The sequence below is a fragment of the Mirounga leonina genome, unplaced genomic scaffold, assembly GCF_011800145.1.
Source record: "Mirounga leonina isolate KUSES-001 unplaced genomic scaffold, KU_Mleo_1.0 Mir_127, whole genome shotgun sequence".
In the NCBI taxonomy this organism is placed as follows: domain Eukaryota; kingdom Metazoa; phylum Chordata; class Mammalia; order Carnivora; family Phocidae; genus Mirounga; species Mirounga leonina.
This window is the reverse complement of record NW_023270316.1, coordinates 39506524-39529617: the sequence shown is the minus strand read 5'-3', so window position 1 is coordinate 39529617 and position 23094 is coordinate 39506524. Positions and strand designations below refer to the sequence as shown.

General features: G+C 35.9%; 1 protein-coding gene across 1 annotated transcript in view; it reads right to left on the bottom strand.

Annotated features, from left to right (window-relative positions):
- Window positions 1-1155: 1155 nt before the first annotated feature.
- PCDH9 (protocadherin 9) overlaps window positions 1156-23094 on the bottom strand; it is a 926583-nt gene continuing 904644 nt past the window's right edge. The window contains exon 5 of the mRNA XM_035003254.1: window positions 1156-1529. Coding sequence (XP_034859145.1) covers window positions 1156-1529 — 374 coding nt within the window. The remainder of the gene's footprint in view (window positions 1530-23094) is intronic.

Here is a 23094-nt window from a genome sequence, read left to right as displayed (position 1 = left end):
CACAAACTCTGCCATTTCAACAAAGTTGCAGACACACATTTGCCCAGTTGAAACTATTTTTGAATAGTAATTTTTCTTCAATATATGCTAATTTTGATACATGAGTTTTGTATGAGTGACAAGTACAGGATATTATATTACTTTCTGAAGGATAACACTTTCCTAGTACTCTCTCACTTAATGCTACTAATTAAGTGGTTTTGCTTTCGCCTACTTTGAAAACAAGGATGTCAAGAAAATAGGTTCTGAATTTCCAAGCTTTTGCAGAAGTCCTGTTTTTATATAAAGTTTTCGTTTCATCTTTATTTTTTTTTACAGAATCCTAGCATCGTAAGCTGTCACAAAAGAAGCAAGATTCCAGAACCTTTTTTTAAACACAAGTGTTTGAGATCCTTTGAACAATGTGTGTCAAGAGAGACTAGTAACGCAGAAACAGCTCACTAAGAGAAACAACAAAAATAATGACAAAGAGGCAAATTAAGAAGAAGGAAAGAAGCAACCATAAAACACAGAGTTATGCTACAACATTTTTTTTAGGTGAACGTTGTAAGTACACAAAAGTTGTTAATAATAACTTGCTTCTATTTACAAATACTTTAACACTGATAGACTTACAAGTATCCACTAACGTTGTTAACAGCACGATAGGTTTAATGCTTATCTTTTTAAGTTTCGCTTGAAGGATAATGTCAAGTATAGCAGTCCCAGCACAAATCAATGACAAAAAGGGCACAAGTTTCTAACTGGATATGTTTGTCAGTCACTCTAATCCATGGAACTTTCTTACTCTCCAAATGCATATTCTATTATTCATAGCAGCAGTCCAGGGTCAAAAGTAAAATTCAATTAAAAAACAAAAAAACAAAAAACAAAAAGGATATTTGCACAATGGAGTGATCTCCGGAGAGTTTAATCAATTCTAGTAAACAAGATCACATGGCTAGCAGAACTATCTTCTCTTTTATATTGTAAAATATTGTATCCTCCATGGTGCTAACACAAAGTTATGGATATCCCTGCTATAAAGGGGCATAGTTATAGAGATCTATTGAATACATAAAGCTCTGACACACACGGTATTAGCATGTCTATTTAGATTAAAGTTATTAGGTCCCATATAGCCTTTTTTATTTTTATTTTTATTTATTTATTTTTTTAGAGTTGGTGCTCCTTCGGACTCTCAATAGTACCTCCTGCTTGCTTATAAGACTTCAGATTTGCCAGAGGAATGTCTGTCATGTGGCTGCCATTGTTGAAATGGCCTTCATTGGAGCCATACTGCTTACGGTCATTGAACTGGTTCCTGTTGCTATCTTCTTTCCAGGCTCTGGTAAGGGTGTGCCCATTCACAAGCTTGTCCTTCTTGGCCCATTCTTTCTGGGGTGCAAAGGTTGAGAGAGGAGATTTAGGGTGTTGATATGGACCCAAGCCAGGAGGCATCCAGCAATTATCAGAGTGACCCAAAACCAAGCACTCTTGAGTGCACATCTCTGTAGCTTCAGCTAATCCTCGGGGACCCAAAGGCCCATCTACAGAGGGCAAGAGACAGAGAGAATAAGAAAAGAAAGTGGTTAGAATTTTAATGTGAAATTGTCTCCTTAGAGAAAAAGTGCATCGGTGATCTCATTTTCTCATGAAAAGTGTAAGTTAAGCAATTCAAAGAATTCAAATTCTTTCAAGAATAACAGAAAGAATCAAATTCCTTATTGTGGAAGTAAGAATTATCTCTTTCTTTAGGCCTTCATTTACACCTAGAAACAGACGTGAGTAAACAGATATATCATTTCTGGTCAACTCTTTCTATAGCATATGTATTGTTACTGATTTATCTTCTAATCCTCAACAAAAAGCTCTTATTTATGAGAAATCATGAAAAACAGAAAAATTGTATGTGTGATGTTGAAAAATGTGTAAATGTACAACTCCATAAAAACAAAATGCAAAACTAGTACTTGAAATATAATATTAAAAATAAGTACTCTAAATGGTTACATAAAATGTCATTTTTCCATATAAACACATGTTAATTTTATATGAAATCACATGAAAATAATTGCACATTTTAAAAAATCAAAAATAACTTAAAGAATATTTTGATTAATGTGCATATTACTAAAGGAACACCTGGTCTGCTGAAAACATTCTGAAATCCAAGTAAATAAAAAGTCATTTGCATCCAAAGACAGCATTTGGTTCCTTCCAAGCGTAAACCATTTTCTGTAATTCTAAGTGTATTAAATAACCCAGATTTCACTAGAGTGGAAGTCTTAGCTAAGTTGCAAATTGGATCACATGAAGTCTAATATTCAGGGGGAAAAAAGTCATCGTAGATATTTATCTACTAGTTTGTGTTTTTTTGTTTGTTTTTACTAGCAGGAAATCTAGAACATATATTTTAACCAAGATTTCAAAAGTAAACTCTTTTCTGATTAGATAAAGGGAAATTAACCTTCTACTGAAAAACAACAGCCAAATGATTTAGGAAAAATTTGTTTTGTTTCGTTCTTTTCCCCTTGATTAAACAGTCAAGTGATAACTGATAGGCTGGAAATTAGGAATTGATTTTACGAATGAGGTTACGTGGATAGGCAAGAATGGCTGAGGTATAAAGCATTTTCAAAATAGAGAGTCATCAGAATAAAAACGTAGAAGGAAACGAAAACATCTATATGTTTGCCACAACGTCGATTAAAACACTAAACAACTGGAATGTGTATCTTTGCTAAAACCCAAGTTAGCACTACTCACATTTTTAAGTGCCCAATAATTGTGGTTTTTTAATATTAACATCTGTCTGTCTTATTAATATTCCAGTTATTCCTTGCATATAAAACCCCCTGCCAAAATAGGTAAAAGTTGATGGCCAAAAGCTGAGACCCCAAAACACAAGCAACATTGCAACGGACACCAGTTGTGAAAACAACGTGGCTAAAATTTACTGTTTCCTACAAACTCAAATTTTAGTCATTTTTAAAAATCTAAAATCTTCTCTTTAGAAAAACTTTAAAATTCCTTCTCATCTGACCTGTATTCCCATCCCCTCAAAAACGAACAGTTTTATTTTGTTTAAACACATGTTTGTTACTCAGAACCATTTCTCTCACAAACCTCCAGTGATTACTAACTTCCTAGTATATTTAGCTTAAACTTCTCTATGAGCCTTTCTTTGCCCTCCGAATTCTGCCCATGCTTCAAAAGTTCAAACTAATTTCTCCCTTTTAGGTTCATGGTGGTGTGCTCGATGACTCTGTATCCACAAAGCTAACGCATTTTGCTTCAACCAATCCATGCTCCTTACATTGAGATCACAGGTTTAGAAGATGCTTTTGCCTCTTCTGCTTTCATTTAATTACTTATTCTTTCAAGGTCAGCTTGCTTCCCAAGTACCACGGCTAACTTCCATAACTACACCAATTCATAGCTCGTATGCACCTTGAAGATTTCCACAGATCCACATTTCCATTTCCATTTCCACAGATCCACATTTCCATTCCATTGCCACATTAAATTAAGAATATTATCCAGAGATTGAGAAAGTGTGAGTGTGTGAGTATATGTGGACCCTTAGTCTTCAGCAATGAGTGACACATTTTAACAAATAGTGTATATATTTTTATTCAGAACTGGTAACATTTATTTATTCCATAAATATTAAATATTTACTGAGCATGTACTATATGCTTACTGATGAATGACAAATTTCCTAACTGAGCTCCCTCAACTCTTGCCTTAATGATACTTTCATCTTTTTTTTTGGGGGGGGGGGGTTCTGTACATTCATGAGGATCATTTTATTTTTGTTTTATCCCAACCAGATTTAAAATCCATTAATGGAAAAAAAATGACTTCTCAAGTCTTCTGATCTCTCATAGTGCTAAGCAATAGTGATGATCTATGAACAATGTTAATTGTTAATTAAAATTTTATGAGGTTGAAAATGTTCTGAGAAATAATTAAAAATATCCTCTGCTTAAAGGCAGACCTTAATTATAATAGAAGATGCTGCTTTCAGAAACATCACACCAAAAGTTTCCTCAACAACACATCTCTTTGCCTAGCAATACTTTGTGACAGATAATAAATGAATTATTTAACTTCTCTGTTAAATATATTCACTCCTTTCAAGGCATCAATGGAGATAAGGTAATCACCGATTTGATGTGTAACCTAGCTTGAGGCCTAGGCAGCAAACTTTCTTTTTTACCTTTCTAGAACCATTAAGTTTTTGTTGTTGTTGTTGATACCTCCAAAGGAAAACAAATAATCAGCTACCACAGAAATATCAATAGAATCAGGTTTTTATTGAGTACATAAAAAGGGGAGAAAATGCAAGATTATTTAAAATAGCTTTATCGAACATTCACTGCCCTCTCATTAAATTAAGAATATTATCCAGAGATTGAGAAAGTGTGAGTGTGTGAGTATATGTGGACCCTTAGTCTTTAGCAATGAGTGACACATTTTAACAGTGTATCTATATTTTTTTTCAGAACTGGTAACATTTATTTATTCCATAAATATTAAATATTTACTGAGCATGTACTATATGCTGACACTGTGACAGGCACCAAGAATACAGCAGTGAACAAAATCAATGTCAACCCTGTCCTTATAGAGTTTTCAGGTTATCAGTGAACAAAGAAGGAAGAAAAAGGCGTCCTTTGGAATGAATAGGTGTCATTACCAGTTAACTGATGTAGGAATGCTTGTCTCTTTACAAGGTAAAAGAGGGACTTTGTTCCCTGTTATGTCATTTCTACCTTTTTCTGAAAGTTCCTCTTACAGATAATTGGCAATTGACGACATTCACAGTCAAAATGTATGTGTACTATACAAAATCTTTGACTCGTAAAAAAATGAGTTTATTTCCATTAAGTAATATTAATCGCTCCTTGAGAATTGTACTTACGATTTATTCTTAAAAATAAATTTGAAGGCTTTTGATAAAATGTGCAAGTAAATGTAGAGACATTTTATAGATTCTTAGGTAAGTCTTTCAGGTACCTGATTGCTGTATAAGATTTAAGGATCCACCACAAGGTGGAACACCCACACTGGGATGAAAGTGTTTGTTACTTACAGCCCTGAAGGAGAAAAGTCCACCCCACAGAGGACTGCAACAAGGAATAGGCTAAAAAGAAACTGGGATTGCAGGGGGCAGTTTATGCTTGGCAAATGGGGTGGGGGGTGAGTTGGTTTCCTGGTCTCTCCGTGGATTGACTAATTTGAATAATTTCTGAAATTCTAGGGCAGAGGGGGTGTCCCAAGTTACCTGGTACCTGACACCTGGGGCAATTAGGGAGGGTACATAATGACCTAGGAGTGTGGGAGCTCTAGAAGGGAAGTAGTGTGTGGTTTGGCCTTACTCAAGAAAGGGAACTCTAGTCAGGGCCTCAGAACTAAGACTGCATTAAAGGAAAAAAAATATATATATATATATTAAACTATATTACACCGGTTTCCTTATATGCTTGAGCTGCACTGTGGGAAAATACACTTTGCTTTATGCTTTGGTAAGTTTTTATTTTGGAACATGACATTGAATAGGGAAATTTTTTCTTTTTTTTTTCTTTTTGGGAAATAACAATGCTTCCAAGTTGTCAGGAATTGATAAGAAGGAAAAAAAAAAAAACACTTTTTAGGGGCGCCTGGGTGGCTCAGTTGGTTAAGTGACTGCCTTCAGCTCAGGTCATGGTCCTGGAGTCCCTGGATCGAGTCCTGCATCGAGTCCTGCATCGGGCTTCCTGCTTAGCAGGGAGTCTGCTTCTTCCTCTGACCTTCTTCCCTCTTGTGCTCTCATTCTTTCTCAAATAAATAAATAAAATCTTTAAAAAAATAAAAATAAAAAAAAAAACACTTTTTAAATTAAAAAGTCCTGATAGTCCCTGCTCTAATCAGAAGCATGCTAAACATGGAAGTTTCCAATTCATTTCTTTCAGTTTTAGAAACAATGACTGAATTGTTTTATACTTTTTGAAAGGAGAAAAACATTCTTTCTAAAGCACTGATACTGAACATTGTCACTTTCTAAAATATATTTAAAAATAATCTTTATCCATCAAATATAGGGCACTTAAAATATCAGGAAAGTTTTGCTAATATTGTAAAGAGTATATGCACTAAAATATTGCTCTTTACCTTTGACCATGATTATTTTTAATGTTATCACTATAAGTAATTACTTTAATTGATGATTAATTATAGTTATTTTCCACTCATAAGTTCCCTCAAAAAGTGTTTACTGAATATCTATCATGTATCACATGTATCAGATCCTGTGCTGGATTCTTAATAAATGCCTTAAGATTTTACATTGGTGTATGTGGGCACATCCACATGCGTTTTCCCTGTTCCTTCAATTTTTTATTTACTTTCTTGTCCTACTTGTGCTACATCATACAGTATCTATTTAGAACCCAGGTCAGGATTCCAAACTTCTCAATACTTTCTACAATTCCGGCATTATGCAATTTGTTTCCTTTCTCCTCAAAATAATTAAAATCCACCATCATGATTTTTCTAAAACTGAAGCTTTTATTGACTTTTTTTAAAACCTAAATTCTTTGTTCCCTTTCAAAATCTGCAATCTATGGGTTTGGTTATCGTTCCAGGTTTTTGAATGTATAAAGACACAAGGGCTGATGAAACCATACAAGCCATCTGTCTCTGCATTTAAATGTTGAAAGCAAATACAAAAGCACATAACCGAAAGCTTGAAAGCTGTCTCAGTTAATATTTATATCAGGTGTCAGTGTATTTCTCTCTCCACCTTTGCACAGCTCACCTTCTCACTCAAAACCCAACAAAATACTTTTTCTATGGGTAGGCATCAACAGCTGTCAGAGAGCTGCTTGAATTGCTGACTTTGAAAGATGTGAGCTTAAGATGTGAAACTATGCAAGTTAATGGATCTCCAGCTATACCTAAATGGTAGGATAGTTGAATGGGTCTTGATCTCACTTATTATACCCAGAAGCAGAACTGTTACTTCATTGATTAACTCACTGCTGTAATTAACACAGTACCTTCTGGCCTGTCCATGTACTTTTCAACCTGATGACGTGAAATCTTTTAATTCCAAAACTTGAAACTGATATTAAAAAAAAAAAAAAATCATGACACCTTTCATATTTCTGGTTAGGTTTCATACTATATGAAGATTTGGTCTTTTATGTGAATGAATTTTCTTTAGAATTTTTACTGTTGGGTAAAATAAGATTAAACAGACTGCCAGAATTGAATTGCAAAAGAGATAAGTCATTTTTTTTTTATCATCTGGGATCAAACTCATCCCATCTCACTCAATTTTTCATTTTGTTCAATTTTTATCATAGAAAAATACCTCTTCCATGCAGAACACATCTGATTCTCATGTTATAATGGCCTTTTTGTGATAAGAACATATATCACTATTTTTATGCAAAACATTTGTTCTTAAGTTCCAATTTTGCTGATTTCCCCAAGATTTTACAGAAGCAAGAATGGAGTATGCAGAGTCGTGCATCACTGAACACCTTATAGTGAAGGATGCGTCCACAGATTTGGATTTGCTGACGCAGTTTCCCAGATCTCTAGGCACAACGATGAAATTTCTTCACTTGTTCTAAAGAAATTTCCATTTTATGTAGGCTTTTATCCTATAATGTTGTTTTTCACTTGCTGTTATTAAAATACTGAGAAAAATCTTACTCTTCATACTTATTTCTTGCCAAAATCAATTTGCCTATAATAATATTTCAGGGAAACAAATATTTTCACTCAGTACATTCGAAGTTAATTTTAGCATCTCTAAGAAACCAATCCAAAAATATTAGTATTTTTCCTAGCTCATTTTCACCATCATTTTTAGCTTATTTCTATTCTTTATCTTTTTCCTTCTTTTCATATCTTTCTGTTTTCTTTTTTTTCTTTTTTTTCTTTTTTTTTTTTTTTTTTTTTTTTTGAGGCAAACAGCTTAACAATTCCCTATCATTGTTGTGGATTACTTTGAATGGAAAGCTAAAGATAAATGCTTATGCAAATATGGAGGGCTCTGAAAAAAAATGTGTGATAAATTCATTTGCTAGGCACCCCTCCTATCTACTCTTCCATCATCACTTACTATATTTATTGAACAGTTGCTGTTAAAAAATCAAATCAGTTCATTTGTTTCCAATCTAAATACGGCAAAAATTAATTTCAAATATGAGAGTTGGCATGAAAAACAGAGGAAGTTGTTGAGCATTGCCCACATCCCCTTTTGATACATCGTTCTACTTCAGATCACATTATATGATGCCAAATCAAAATTTTTAAATCAATGGCACATGGGAATAAATATCAGCTATTACTCTGCTCTTACACAGAAAAACAGTCAAAAGGTATAATAAATTCCATTGCCATGAACTGAGATTGGTATATGAAGTAGTACAGCACAGTTATGTTGGTGGTCTAAATCCCAAAATAGATCTGGCAGATTTGAGTATACTTATGGGAAAAATATTTTTCATTCATTCATTCAACAGGTTTTGTTTGATCTCATGTTAGTTTCAAGAGATCGCTATATAGAACATCTAAAATCAGAAACAGTCTAGAAATCTCAGGTCACATGATCATCATCCATAGCTACGGCAAACAGAAACACATTTGAACCACAATAAAACAATGGATTAATATGGACTTTGTGAAAGTAATTTTAGATTCCTAAGAGATTTTAGCTCCCAGTTTCTCATCTCTAAATTGAGAGTAAGAGACTAGATTTTGATGAATGACCTTTACCGTTTTCTTATTCCCTTATCAAATACCATTGTGGTTTACCATAGATAATCAAACTTTTCAGTGTCATATTCATTTTAGTATTGAGAAACCCCATACAGAGCAAAGGAAGTATAAATCAATTTTTCCTATAGACTACTGTATTATTTAGGTCACATTTAGGTTTTCGAATGTAAAACTATATTTAGAACAAGTATTTAGATTTCTAAATCTAAGTAAAAAACCTAATGATTTCAGCAGAGTTTTAGCTTATAGCTTGGATTTAAACCCTACATTGTGAATGCACCTACAGTCACCTTGAGAAGCAAATGCAAAAACCCACACCAGCAGGATTTGAGGAAACCTTTGGTTAACAAGTAAACAAGGATTAAATGTTTTACACATTCCTCATACAGATTTTTTTCCTTGGTCACAGATGAAAAGTCAACATTTGCAGATGGAGACAGTCCAAATACAATAACACATGGCCAGCCCAAGCAGCAGATTCTCTGCGGGAGAGGATATTGCTATTTGGACAGACTTTATAGCTCACAAAGAACGGAGAGCACTTCACTATAAATCTTTAGCTTTCTTCTGCATGGCATAAATATCAGCTGCTTTTTTCTCACCTGCAAAAGTTAACTGCTGCAAAGGAAATTATCTTTGATAATTTTTTTATTAGCCATTATTAGTCTTTGATGTTGTGATCAGTTGAATGGGAAAGGTCTAAGGTTATTGATTCTTTAAATTAATTACCAAATTTTGACCAAATTGCATGATTTGAAACACCTTATTTACATTATTGCAGATCACATTTATCTTCTTATATAGTTTACCATTTCTTTTGATTACATTTAGTATCTTTCATTTTAGGTATTCATTCACACATTGATATTTAATAGAATTATTCTGAAATATTCTCCACTACTTGCAATTTGCGTTGTTTCTCAAAAAAAAAAAAAAAAGTAGTAAATCTTATTTGATGTGCAACACATTTTAAGGAGCCAATTGAAGGTGTTAAGAAATGAAGTAAATTTTTACAGATTAATTTTAGGCTGAGGTCCAAATTAAAAATGAAGAAGCAAACAATGTAATCTTTTGCCTCCTTAAAAAAATTCTCAGTTGCTTATTTTAGGTAAGTTTTAACTAGGCCAGTAGTACACAATATTGTGAAGTAATCTGTCTTTACACAATCTCCACTGGTTCCCATATTTCAGGATGGGGATGATAAATAAAAACTGGTCAACTTAACTTTCACTTGCACAGTGCGCTCTGATGATCTTCACCTGGGACGTTTATAACTGCAGCCTTGTTCCTCCCCTAGTCTGAGCTAGAGATTCTCAGGGACTTCAGAGGGCATAGGGACTTGTCCCAATTTATTTTAAGCATTGAGAAATTTGGAGGAAATCCTTTGCTAAGTTATTAAGAAATTAAAGACTTTATATATTTTAAAAGATGTCTGAAAGATTATTTTTAAATGGAGTAAAACAGGGGCGCCTGGGTGGCTCAGTTGGTTAAGCGACTGCTTTCGGCTCAGGTCATGATCCTGGAGTCCCTGGATCGAGTCCTGCATCGGGCTCCCTGCTCGGCAGGGAGCCTGCTTCTCCCTCTGACCCTCCCCCCTCTCATGTGCTCTCTCTCTCTCATTCTCTCTGTCTCAAATAAATAAATAAAATCTTAAAAAATAAATAAATAAATAGATAGATAGATAAATAAATGGAGTAAAACATCAATTCTGTGCTGTATGTGATCTGTGGGGGTGGGTGTGTATGTGTGTTTATACCTGGATTATCTTTCCATAATTTTGAAATAATGTAGCATTGATCAGCGCTTCTCAAATGCTAATGTGCATATGAACCACGTGGGGAAATCAGTCAAATGACAATTCTTGTTCAGTAAATCAGGGGTCCTCAGTTCCCTCATTGCTAACAATCTCACAGATGCTGTTGCTGCTCGTGTTCAAGGATCTCACTTCAAGATGCAAGGACATTGAGGATTTATCTACTTCCATTCTGTCCTGTCCCCGTGGTCCAAACAACTAAAGCTCTCAAACTTTTACATGTATCAGAGTTAGCTGGAGGGCTTTTTAACGAATATATTGCTTGACCCCATCCAGGAATGCTGATTCTGTAGGCTTGGGGTGAAACCCCCAAATTTTCAATTTTAACAAGTTCCCTGGTGCTGTCACATTTTCCTGATTTCTCCAATCCATCACTAGTCTGTTTCCTTTTCCAGACCTCTAAATGTTGGATTGCTCAGTGCTCTTTACCTTGACTCCCTCCAGGTGAGCTCACATAATTGTGTGGCCTCACATGCCATATATGTAGTGGTGATTCCCCAATTTATATTTCCAGCCCCATATTGTTCTCCTGGGCCACATTAGTATTATCTGACTACCGGCTCCTTAACATCATTTGAATTTCTTAATTGGCCGTTCCAAGTAACATAATTCTTGCTATTTTTCCTTTCTCCAAACCTGTTACTCTCTCTGCCATTTACCCTTCTTATATATGGCACACTGCTTGCTCATTTCAGATGGAAAAAAAAAAAAAAAAACAAGAAAGGAATAAACCTTGGCACCTGTTAGGCAGAAATCTAAAATGCCTTTCTCCTCAATATTCTCTAACCTATCCCTGGGACCATGAATACAGTAAGATATCACACAAGTGATTGTGTTACATTATACAGCTACTGAAGGTTTCTGTCCCCCAAATTCATATGATGAAGCCCCAACACCCAATGTGGTGGTATTTGGGGGTGGACCTTTGGGATTAGATGAGGTTTAAATGAGGCATGACAGAGGAAAACTCAACAATGGGATTAGTGCCCTTATAAAGAAGAGACAAAAAAGCTAGCTTGCTCAATTGCAATTCCCCTCTCCCTCTCCTCTACCTTCTCCTTCCCTCCCCTTCCCCCTTCCCCCTCCTCAGCCCAGTGAGGATATAGCAACAAGGGGGCTGTCTGTAAACCAGGAAGAGGGATCTCACCACACACCAATTTTGCCTGCACCTTGATCTTGGACCTCCCAGCCTCCAGAACTGTGAGAAATGAATGTTTATTGTTTATGCCACTCAGACTACAGCACTGTTATAGCAACCCAAACTAAGACAATGGCAAAAGGGACACTGCAGACATAATAACATCATTTATCAACTAATAAAGCTGACTTTTAATTGAATAAAAGAGAGATTATCTGGTAGGTCTAATACCATCCCTTGAAAAGCAGGGAGTTTTTTCTAGCAAGAGGCAGAAGGGAGCTCATATTCAATATGCCCCTGGTGGCTTTCAAAATAGAAAGGAACACACAGAAAGGCTCTGAGAGCAACCTCTAATGGCAGAAACCAACTCCCGCTTAGCAGCCAGCAGGACAACAAGGATCTTCGTCCCACAACCATAAGGAACAGGGTTCTGCTAATAATCAAAGTTAGCTGAAAAATGGATTCTTCCTCAAAGCCTCCAGAGAGGAATTCAGTCCAGTTGATACCTTGATTTCAGTCTTGTGAGCCCCTAGGCATGTTGAGCCCACTTGGACTCATGAGATAACAAATGGATGGAAGCTGAGAGAATATATCTGTCATGCTATAACCAGCTAAACTGTAGTAATTTGTGACTCAGCAATAGAAAACTAATATGACATCTGTCATTTACTCAAGATACAGTCAAAGTTCTTCAGTTTACCTACTTCTCTGAAAACCCACCAGCTCAAGCCACTATTACTTCCTAACAGGACTCCTCCTTGCACTTTTTTTTAAGCTCAATCCCCAACATGGGGCTTGACCTCTTAACCCCAAGATCAAGAGTTTCATGCTCTACTGACTGAGCCTTCTTACACTCTTTTGACATTCCAATCTTTAACTAGAGGCATCTATCTATTTCAATCAATTGATAGAGACATAGTTGACCCTTGAACAACATGGAGGTTAGGAGCACTGACCCCCATTCAGTTGAAAATCTGTACATAAATTTTGATTCCCCCCAAATTTAAGTACTAATAGCCCACTGTTGACCACAAGTCTTACTGATAACATGATGAACACATATTTTGTATGCTGTAGGTATTATATGCTGTGTTCTTACAATAAAGTAAGCTAGAGAAAAGAAAATGTTATTAAGAAAATCATAAAGAAGAGAAGATACATTTGTAGTACTGTACTGTATTTATCAAAAAAAAAAAAATTCATGTCTAAGTGGACCCATGCAGTTCAAACCTGTGTTGTTCAAGGGTCAAATGGAGTTTTAAGCATATAACTAATGTACTTATATTAGTTTCCTATTGCTGCGGTAAAAACTTACCACAAACTTAGTGGCTTAAAACAACATAAATTTATTCTCTTACAGTTCTGGATATCAAAAGTCTGAAATCAATTTCATTAAACTAAAGTCAGCATGTCAACCACACTGCTTCCTTCTGGAAACTGTGGGGAGAATCCATCCCCTTTCCTTCTTTCTGCTTCTAGAGGCCATCCACGTTCCTTGACTTCTGGGTCCTTCCTCCATTTTAAAAGCACATCTCTCTAATCTCCACTTCTTTTACCACATCAGCCCCTCAAACTCGTCCTGAATCCTCCTTATAAAGACCATTATGATTACATAATGCCTAGGTGGATAATCCAGGATAATCTCCCCATCTCTAAATCTGAAATTTAACCCCACAACTGCAAAGTCACTTTTGCCATGGAAGATAACATTGTCATGTGTTCTGGGGACTAGGTTATGAATATATATGAATATACTCAGCCTAACACAATATTTAAAGCAGAGTGCCTCACTCCTTTGCCTCCCATCACATCAGAGTAAAAGACATGCTCCTTTGCATGGTCCAAAAAGTCTCACATGACCCAGCTCATGCCCAACTCTCTGAACTCGTATCTCTCACGTGTTCTCCTCAACCCCACCTTACTCTGCTCCCTTTCTTGCTGTGCCTCCAATACACCAAGATTCATGAGGTCTCAGGGCCTCTGGATTTGCTATTATTTCTGTATGGACTGTCTTTTCATTGGCCTTAAAGAAAATCACTCACTCACAGCATTTAGATGTTTCTTCAGATTCAATCATACAGGCATTTCCTGAGCACTTTATAAAAACAAAATATCCTCTACCCACTCTATTTCCTTACCTAGCTGAATTTTTCTTGATAGCACTCATTGCCACCTGCCACAATTTATTTATCTGTTAATGATCTAGCTCTGGGCACCTGGGTGGCTCAGTTGGTTAAGCGACTGCCTTCTGCTCAGGTCATGATCCTGGAGTCCCTGGATCGAGTCCCGCATCGGGCTCCCTGCTCGGCGGGGAGCCTGCTTCTGCCTCTGACCCTCCCCCCTCTCATGTGCTCTTTCTCTCTCATTCTCTCTGTCTCAAATAAATAAATAAAATCTTAAAAAAAAAAATGATCTAGCTCTCACAGTAGAATGTAAGCATCACGAAGCCAGGTAATTTGCTTTTTGATAACTGCATGTATTACCATGGCCTGGGACATTGTAGATAATTACTGGGTACGTTTTGAAACAAAGGAATAAATGAAGTTTGTTCTGAGCCCTCAGATCAGCGAGCTAACATAAAAACTGTACATAAAACATTATGTGACAAATAATTTACACTGAGAAAATAGTAATCAAATAGTTTTTACCTGTACATAAGAAACATTGTTAAGAGTTCATAGCATAAAACTTCACTAAGATAATACTTGGAATGTCCAAGTGGTATTAATAAATGCAAAATAGCTGCATTCAAAAGCACTAATGCATTACCCTACTTTGGTGACAAAGCAACTGGAATGCCCCAAAGTAAAACATAAGTGGGTTGCTTCCTATGTCCTATCAAACTACTTGATCATGCTAGAAAGTTCATAACTCCTTTAACCATCAGAGCTTTTTAGATGTCCTCAGAAGTCCAGAGTCACAGGATCCATAACAAAATAATTCTTGAAAGCCTGAAGACACCAAAGTAATTATTAGCCATTATTCTAAAGCAGAGCCCTAATGAGATGCAGATAATTGTGTAGGATTTAGCTCTTCAGTACAGTTATGCTCAGGTAAATGGGAAGACATTTAGAAAAAAATAAGTTGATTAGGGAATGTATTGAAAACTTAAATACAGTTTAGACTCTGTAAATATACTAGCTTAAAACCCTAAAGGATGAAATTATTTTTCACGAATTTTAGGGGAAAGGGTGATTTTATTTTATTTTTTTAAAGATTTTATTTACTTGACAGAGAGAGACACAGCGAGAGAGGGAACACAAGCAGGGGCGGAGTGGGAGAGGGAGAAGCAGGCTTCCCGCTAAGCAGGGAGCCCTATGCAGGGCTCGATCCCAGGACCCTGGGACCATGACCTGAGCCGAAGGCAGACGCTTAACGACTGAGCTACCCAGGCGCCCTGAAAGGTGATTTTAAAAGAAGCCATTATGTCACATTAGATTACACGTAGAATATCATGGTAAAATTCACTGCTTAAATTCAGTTGTACATAAAGAAAACTACTCTAAAAAATGAGAAGTTTAATGTTATATTTTGAAAGAATCTCCTAAGGGAACTGTTGAAAATGGCATTACTTCATTATTGAAAATGGCCTGTATAATAGACTATTGTGGAGAGAAATCTTGCCCTCTCAGGGTGATGCATAGAATTACCCATTCCAATCTAAAATGTATGTTTATCTCTGAATGCACCTTGCAAATCCAGAGAAATTACTTCATTAGTATCAGTCTTTGAAAGATAAATTTCTCTCTTAAAATAATAAGTGTTACATGGGAATTTTATAACATCTATACAAATTCAGCTGAGTTTCTCTGCATTATTTTCTGCTCTGCCTATTGCCAATCAGAGACCATAGTTTTCTGATACAAGAAAACATCTCTTTAATATTTTGATGTTATTGGTGGTTGACCCTAACTCCCAACTATTCAACAGACATAATGTGGCCATATTTATCACCAAAATCTCACTGTCATTACGATTTTATGAGATGTAAATCATTATCCTTTTTCTGAGACAGAAAAACTTCATTGCAACATTAATGTACTTCACCATCTAGACAAAAATATTCACAAATTTCTCAAGATTAAGCTTATGCTTACATGCAAAATTTTAGGCAAACTAGCATTATTCTCAGAATAGAGTTTCAGAGTGAAAGTAAGAACACAAAAGAGGGGATAGGGCTGCCATTAATTCTGTATCCAGGAGAAAAAAATCTTGGTAAGCAAAATTTGACCTTCTATTCTGAGGGGCCTTCTTTTTTCTTCCTCTGGGTTATTTCAATAATTTCTTTGGAGGAGTTATGGCTAATCACGTCTGCTTCCTATCTAGGTCTGCTATCCCTTTGCAATTAAATATGTTTTATTATCTTCCAATACGTCTCATCAAAATGACCTGTCTCTTGGGCATAATTGGTGGTTGGCTACTCTGACAAACTCATTAATCTTATAATGTTATTGACTAAAATGTTAAGTGTTATCCCTTGGAACAATATCTACACCTCACTCAGAAAGCCTTTTCAACTCATACACATGAAGGCTTGAGGCACAAGGGCAGATGAATAGGATTTTGAGATAGAGAAGGTTTTGAGGCATCCATCAAATCTCAAGGTGAAAGTATGCCTCTCCACAAGCTGGTATACCTAGTGTATCTTTCAATGTCCTGACATGGAAGAGATGACACTCAAAAGGATTAATGAAAAGAGTTTGATGAACTCTTCGTGGAGTGTGGACTGGGGAAAGTGAACTAATAAAAAGTAGGGAGGGAGGCAAGGACCTAGAAAAGTATGAAATTATTACCACTCCCATACCTAAAGGGGTAAGGAACAGGGAGGGTGGAACAGACTTGAAATCTAGAAAGAACTATGGAAGATTTGGAAGAATGTATTCGGGAAACCAGAGAGTGAACAGATAAGATAAATTATAATATAAAAGATAGGAGCAAGTGTGGGAAAGTCTTTGTTTCTGCTTTTTTTTTTTTTTTTTTTTTTTTTTTTTTAATGTAAATCACTAGACACAAAGCCAATAAATATCCTTCCAACTGAAATCCAGTCTCAAAGGCCTGACTGGTCCAAACACAGTTTCAAAATCCTTTATGGTCATCCACCACAAATCCAAGTGTGATCAGTTTGGAACAATGCTTCCTATTAACTATACATGGTACGTAGGCCAATTAACAGGATAATAACTCAGAATAAATTTTTAAAAATTCAGAGTAGCCATGTGAGTTGATAAAAAGAGAGCTGGTAAGAATGAATGAAATATACCATTGTCTTCTTAATATTGTAGTAAAAATTCTTGAAATGTTGCACTTCACATACTCACCAAAAACCTCACTCTTTGTATATGTAGATCATAACAAAAATAACTAACCTAGTATATATTCATTGAAAGTAAAACTTATTGTAAATTCATAAGTCATAGTTTCTGTGTCTTTTTGACTTTATGCAGTAAAATATGGTTGAAGCACTTGATTCTTGTTTCGAGTTCTTGAGTTGGCCTCTGTGCCTCAGTCTACCACATCAATAAAATCACAAGACAGCTGGCCCTTGCCAAACATTATCAATACTGCTTAGGATGTCAGTTAGTTTCTCTCTAATAGAAGTAACCTGCACAGTGAACCTTTACTTTTTAATCTAGATGACAGTCAAAGGTCCTGAGATCTGTGAACCTTTGGCAAGATTTATAGTTAAGTTGTCGTCTAGAACAATTGGTAAGGCTTTGGTTCAAAATCCATCACTAAGAGTATTCTGTATCTGGCTGAAATGCCCCCAAAATGTTCTCCCTGTCAGCATGGAATGTAAATAGAACAACAAAAGCACCTTTTGCAGCCATGCTAAAACTAATAAATTACTTGGAGATACTATATCTATCTATCCATCTATTCATCCATAAGCTTGTGATCTTTGAGTTACCAAGTTGACAGTAGCATTAATTTTGTTAATATAACCAGATTATGTAGGTCTTAATTATATTCTCCAAGCCTCATTTTGCTAAGAGATGACACAGATGAGAGAAGATAAAATGGTGTTATTGGATTAAATAGACTGCTTAAGACCACATATAGCTTGAGCATCTTCCCTTTAAGCAATACAACTGAACCAAATTTCTTTCTCTTTCAGAGTTTCTCACTGGCTTCTTGGTAATTACTCTTACAGTCACCAAAATGTATCTCCTCCAAGGTATTGAATATGCTACAAAAACCTTATGCAGAGCTAAAGAAGTATCCTTTGTGTTTCTAAATGCTCATGCCTAATTGGGCTCCTGAAACAAACTATAAATATATACCAATGGTTACAATCTGTCCTTCAAATTCTTTGATATAAAGTTGAAGAAAGCCAAAGTCATGAACCAGGAGACACACCAAAGATCTTTCTCAAATGCAGGGTGTTAATTTGCCATGAGATTTTTTTTTTCCTGTGATAAAATAAGGATTCAAGGACTTTTTAAATATAGGCTTGTTTGCAGAGGATGAGAGGTTGGTATCTCATTAGTTTTACAAAGAGAACTAGAAATGACAACTATAAACCATATTTTCCTTACATAAAGATTCATCTTGAAAGTTGGTATTCAGGTGAATGAGTAGCGATCAAGGTCAAGGTGACAACGAAGACTTATTTGTATTTATATTAATTATTTTTGGTTAATGATCATCACTATTATTTTAGGAGCTAATGCTGTTTGAAAGTGTGTTATTTGGTTGTCTGCCTATCCCAAAACCCTTTGGATCCCTAAGATGGTCAGGTCAATACACGAAATTCAAAGCTGTTTTCATTTGTTTAATTAAAATGGTCATTATAAATGAACAGATTGTGTCTGTAAACATATAGAGCTTTAAAAAAAAAAAAACTTACTCTTTCTAATCACTACATGACAAGATAAGCAATCTCTACGAATGTTTTCTAAACTCCTATAAGACTTGAAATTACTATTTATTGCTTTCTCCTGGGCTGCTCAGTTTCTTCACTGTATCTCACTGTAGTTCACTTTTTTCTTTCTTGTGATTCTTTGTTTCTTCACTGTCTCAACACCTGGGTCTTTAGTTCCTAGCTACTGTGCCAGGGGACTAGAGCTATTTAGGCCTGTGATGTTACACCAACTATTGCTAAATCTAAATTATTAGTGAGACTGACAAAATGCCCAAATTACATTAAGAGGACAATTGTGTGATTGTTATTGTTCTTTGCAATTGATGCTAAATTGGTGTCATGTTACTTTTGCTGTTTTTCCGAAGGACATACTGGATTTTTTTTTCTTTTAATTTTCTTTCCGTAAGAATACATTCCTAGATCACAGTGTTTGAGTACCTAACAAAATGTACCAAATGAACGGAGAGAAGCCAAGCCATTCCCTTCTCTCTTGTTATCTCAATGACAGATGTATGTTAACCTATGATCATTTTGGCTGAGACAATCAGTATAGATTGTGAAAATGGCCATAACTCAGTTTGTGACATATAGATACTGCCTAAGTGTTTAAAGGCATGAATCAAAAATCTGACAAAGTTCAACTTGAGTGGCAGCACTTAGTGAGCTGTAGGGACTGGAAAAAAAGGCTGGGCTCGAGGTGACCTGGCAATCTATGGCTGTTTATGACTTACCACCATATACTGACACATCTTTTTTCGAGCCATCTGCTCCCTTCATATCATTAGAGAACAAGGCACAGGCCACATTTCCTCTTTATTTAACAGCATACTTGTTAGTGACTGCATGCGTACCATACTTATTAATTCAAGAACTTATATTTTCAGGTAGGAAAGTGAGCTATATGGATGTTGGAAATTATATACTCTAGGAGCCTGTAAGTTCAAATTTTCTGAAGTAGATCCAATGATTTCATAATTAGTATTTATTTAGTGGACATTTAACTTCATTTGCATATGCACATATGTTCATTATTAAGCTTGGCTAACAAAACTCGATGTATGAAAAATCCTTATATATTTCATGTCCAAATGGATTACAGAAACGATGGGCTGGTAAAGTTCTCTGGTTATTTTTCTTTTTTCTTCTTTTTTTTGAAATCATCCAGTCATACTTAACAGGAAAATTCCTCCACTGTGAATTATGATATTTTATGAGTTTCCACCTTTTTAAAGCAAAATATAGTTTTAACAGAACTATTAACTGAGATCAGGAGTAAAAGACTTATTGCATTCCCAAGTATTAACATATTCAGTGTTTGCCTTTCCTGACAGGAATAGCAGTGCAGATGTTAATTATGCTACAGAGGAATGACCCATCAAGATACCTAAAATCCTTGGTCTTTGTGCCCTCTGTCAGGTTTGATGATTGGCTTATGTAGGAAAATAAGGAAACGGACCCCTAACAATTATATTAAATGAGATTTTCATCTCCCACACAAATACCTTTCCAGAACATCTGGCTTAACCTCAAAAATTGGAATGATTATAAAATTTTCATTGAGAGAGTCTGCAGTTGCACTTTACGCAGCTACCTACCCTTCCACCTGGTGGATTCAATTATCAAGAAACAATTCCAGCACAGTTAAGTTGTTCAAAGGCAATAGCTGTTAAGTGTGTGTGTGTGTGCGTGTGTGCGTGCATGTGCGCGCACAATAAGATATCCCAATAATGAAACTATAATAATAACAACAAGTATAATAAAATAAAAAGAAAGCATTGTGTCACTGAAGAAACAAAAGAGGTGCTTGGCTTCATTTTAAGGAGCTCAAGAGTTTGTTTCTTTGGCTTTTCTCTTGTGATTTGACTCAAGGCTCCTAAAGCACAGATTTTATGGGCAGTGTGGAGATTATTTTATGATAAGCTGATTTGTATTTTGAATCTTCTTTTTACTGGTTTTGTTTTGGTTTGGAACTTATATATTTGGAACCTACGGTGGCATCACATCACCAGGAAGTTTTAACGTGAGTGCTTAAGGCAAAATTCAGGGGTAGGCAGAACAACACTTGAAGCCTGCTCAGCATATCAAGTTGCTTGAATTATAAGGACCATGAGGGACCTGGAGAAACAAACATTCATGTCACCCACAGCAGTTCACTGTCCCGGGAGGAATGACTAGTAGAAATACCTGGACTATCTTAACTATGTTTCTCTCCTTGCTGTTTCTCGATCTTGGTCCAGCAAGTGTAGCTGAAGTTGTATCTCTGAAATGCACACGCATACATAGGACGGGACTTTGCTCTCTAAACTAGTGGTGACTTTTGGGTTGCGATTCTTTCCTAGCTCCTCCCTCCTTTCTTTTTGTTTTTCCTACAGAAGTTCTGTAAAGGAAGAAGAAAGAAAGACTCCAGCAGAGTGCTCTTCAGAAGAAGAGTGAACTATGAAAGACCACAGGAAGCAGTGAGGCTAAGTGTTCCTTTCTGCATCTTATCGAATATTTCAGGGGCGATGACATGCACCATCTCACTCCACTATCCTGCCATGTTCTTCCCTTCACAAGATGGAAAAAGGTAGATACATTGGTGAATATTGTAGATAAGACTAGATGTTTTGGAATTGTTGGAGAGACACAGTGGAGAGCGTTTCCTTCAGCTCCATCATTTTCATTAGGTAAGATGCGTTCCAAGAGGTAAAGTGACTTCCCAAAGCTCACACAGCTCTTTAGAACGAGGCCGTGATTTAGAGCTTCTAATTCCAAGAAACAGTACTGCATGCTGCTGATTCTCTGTGGTTGACAGAGGACATCAGTTTTAGATTAATAATGGTATTTAAAATGAGCATAACAAAATAAAATAAAAGTGCGTGTGTCCATTAGAATAAAGTTCAGATGCAACCATAAGGCATTCTATGGAATGAGAACACTTGAGCTAGGAGAATAAAAGGATGGCACAGAAGAATTGATTGCAAGGTGAAGTATTACAAAGAGTCAAATTTCCTAAGCAAATAGGACAAGGTAACTTCGTAAGCATAGAAATATGCTTCCTGTAAACTGGAATTATTCAGAACACTCCGATTAATATAATTCACCAAGCAACTGTAAGTGACAGGTTCACTACCTGTCACTAATATTTCTGGGTTGGTCCTCAGAACCTGGAAAATTTCCTTGTGCTGCAAATAAGTAAATCTGAACACATACACAAACTTAGAGCATCTACTCTCTTTCACTCCCATTCTGGGAAATTCGACATCAATACCTCCACTTGGACTAAGTCACAAATATTGTGACTTAGTGTAGCTCATAAAAAAATCATTCAGTGACATGATAGAAACAATACCTTTCACTAGAGATCCACATTACTCAAATTCTGGAGAGAAAACAGATAGGAAATCTATAGTGCAAACTTCACGGGTATTTTCATAATGTGTCCCCTAGCTACTTTTAGTTCTGTATAAGAAACATTTGCCATTCCATTCCAGAGTTGGATTTTGTGGCCTTTGCTAAGACAGAATCATTATTCAGAAAGCTAATCTATAAAGACTAGAAGGGTAAACGCTGATCTTCAGGTTTGTGACAGAGTGCTTTCCTCTTCCAAGGGTTAAGGTTTAAATGTACTTAAGATGTCTCTGGGACTTGTGAAGAGTTGTTTTTACTGAGGAAATTGAAAAAAAAAAAAAAAAAGTTTCCAGAAGGCCAGAAAAATGTTAAGGACAGAGATAACATTTGTGTCAAGTTAAATTATGTCAGTTTATTGTACAATTAGAGCTGACAAGTTTAAATCTCTGATTTTCTTTTACTGAATAGGCCAGCATTCAGAGAAATACAAGAACGTCTCTCTTTTTCTTATTCCAGAATTTACTTAGAAAATTGGTACTTAAGAATCATCATCGTGCACCTGCATTTACATACTGTATGCATTTTCTGTAGGGTCACTGTTCCTGTTACACATATTTAAGCCAAGCATACATCTGTGGGAAGTCACCCTGATTTTATTCACAATTGTTAAAGCTAATGCTTTTGGTTGCTGCTAATGAATACATGTATTTTGGGAAGATACTGAGGGAAAAAGTCATGGAATTAGATTAAGAATGTGATCTTCTGTCCATGGAGTTGGACTGAATTAGAATGAAACAGCTTTGAAGCAGAGGCTCATTACAAACATCATGAAGCAAAACTGGCAGATCATTCCCACCTCTTATTCAGAAATCTGACAGGAACTGGGACTTACATTTCCCTTGTAATACATCTCAGCTGCATTACTCCTCTCATTACTCTATCAAACCTCTGTCCAGTGGCTGCTGGTCTCACATTCCTAATACCCTAATAGCCTTGTTCGCACCGGTCTCCTGCTTCTTGCATTGTTGACTAGTCTGTTCTAAATACCATGACAACAAAATGATATTCCTATTGTATGAACTTCATATGGTTTTAACCAGGGCATGGATGGATTAGGAACTGAAACACATAATTCTTGACCTTTTCCTACTTGCACGTATGTCCCACTCTTGGCTATCTATGCCCTGTCTT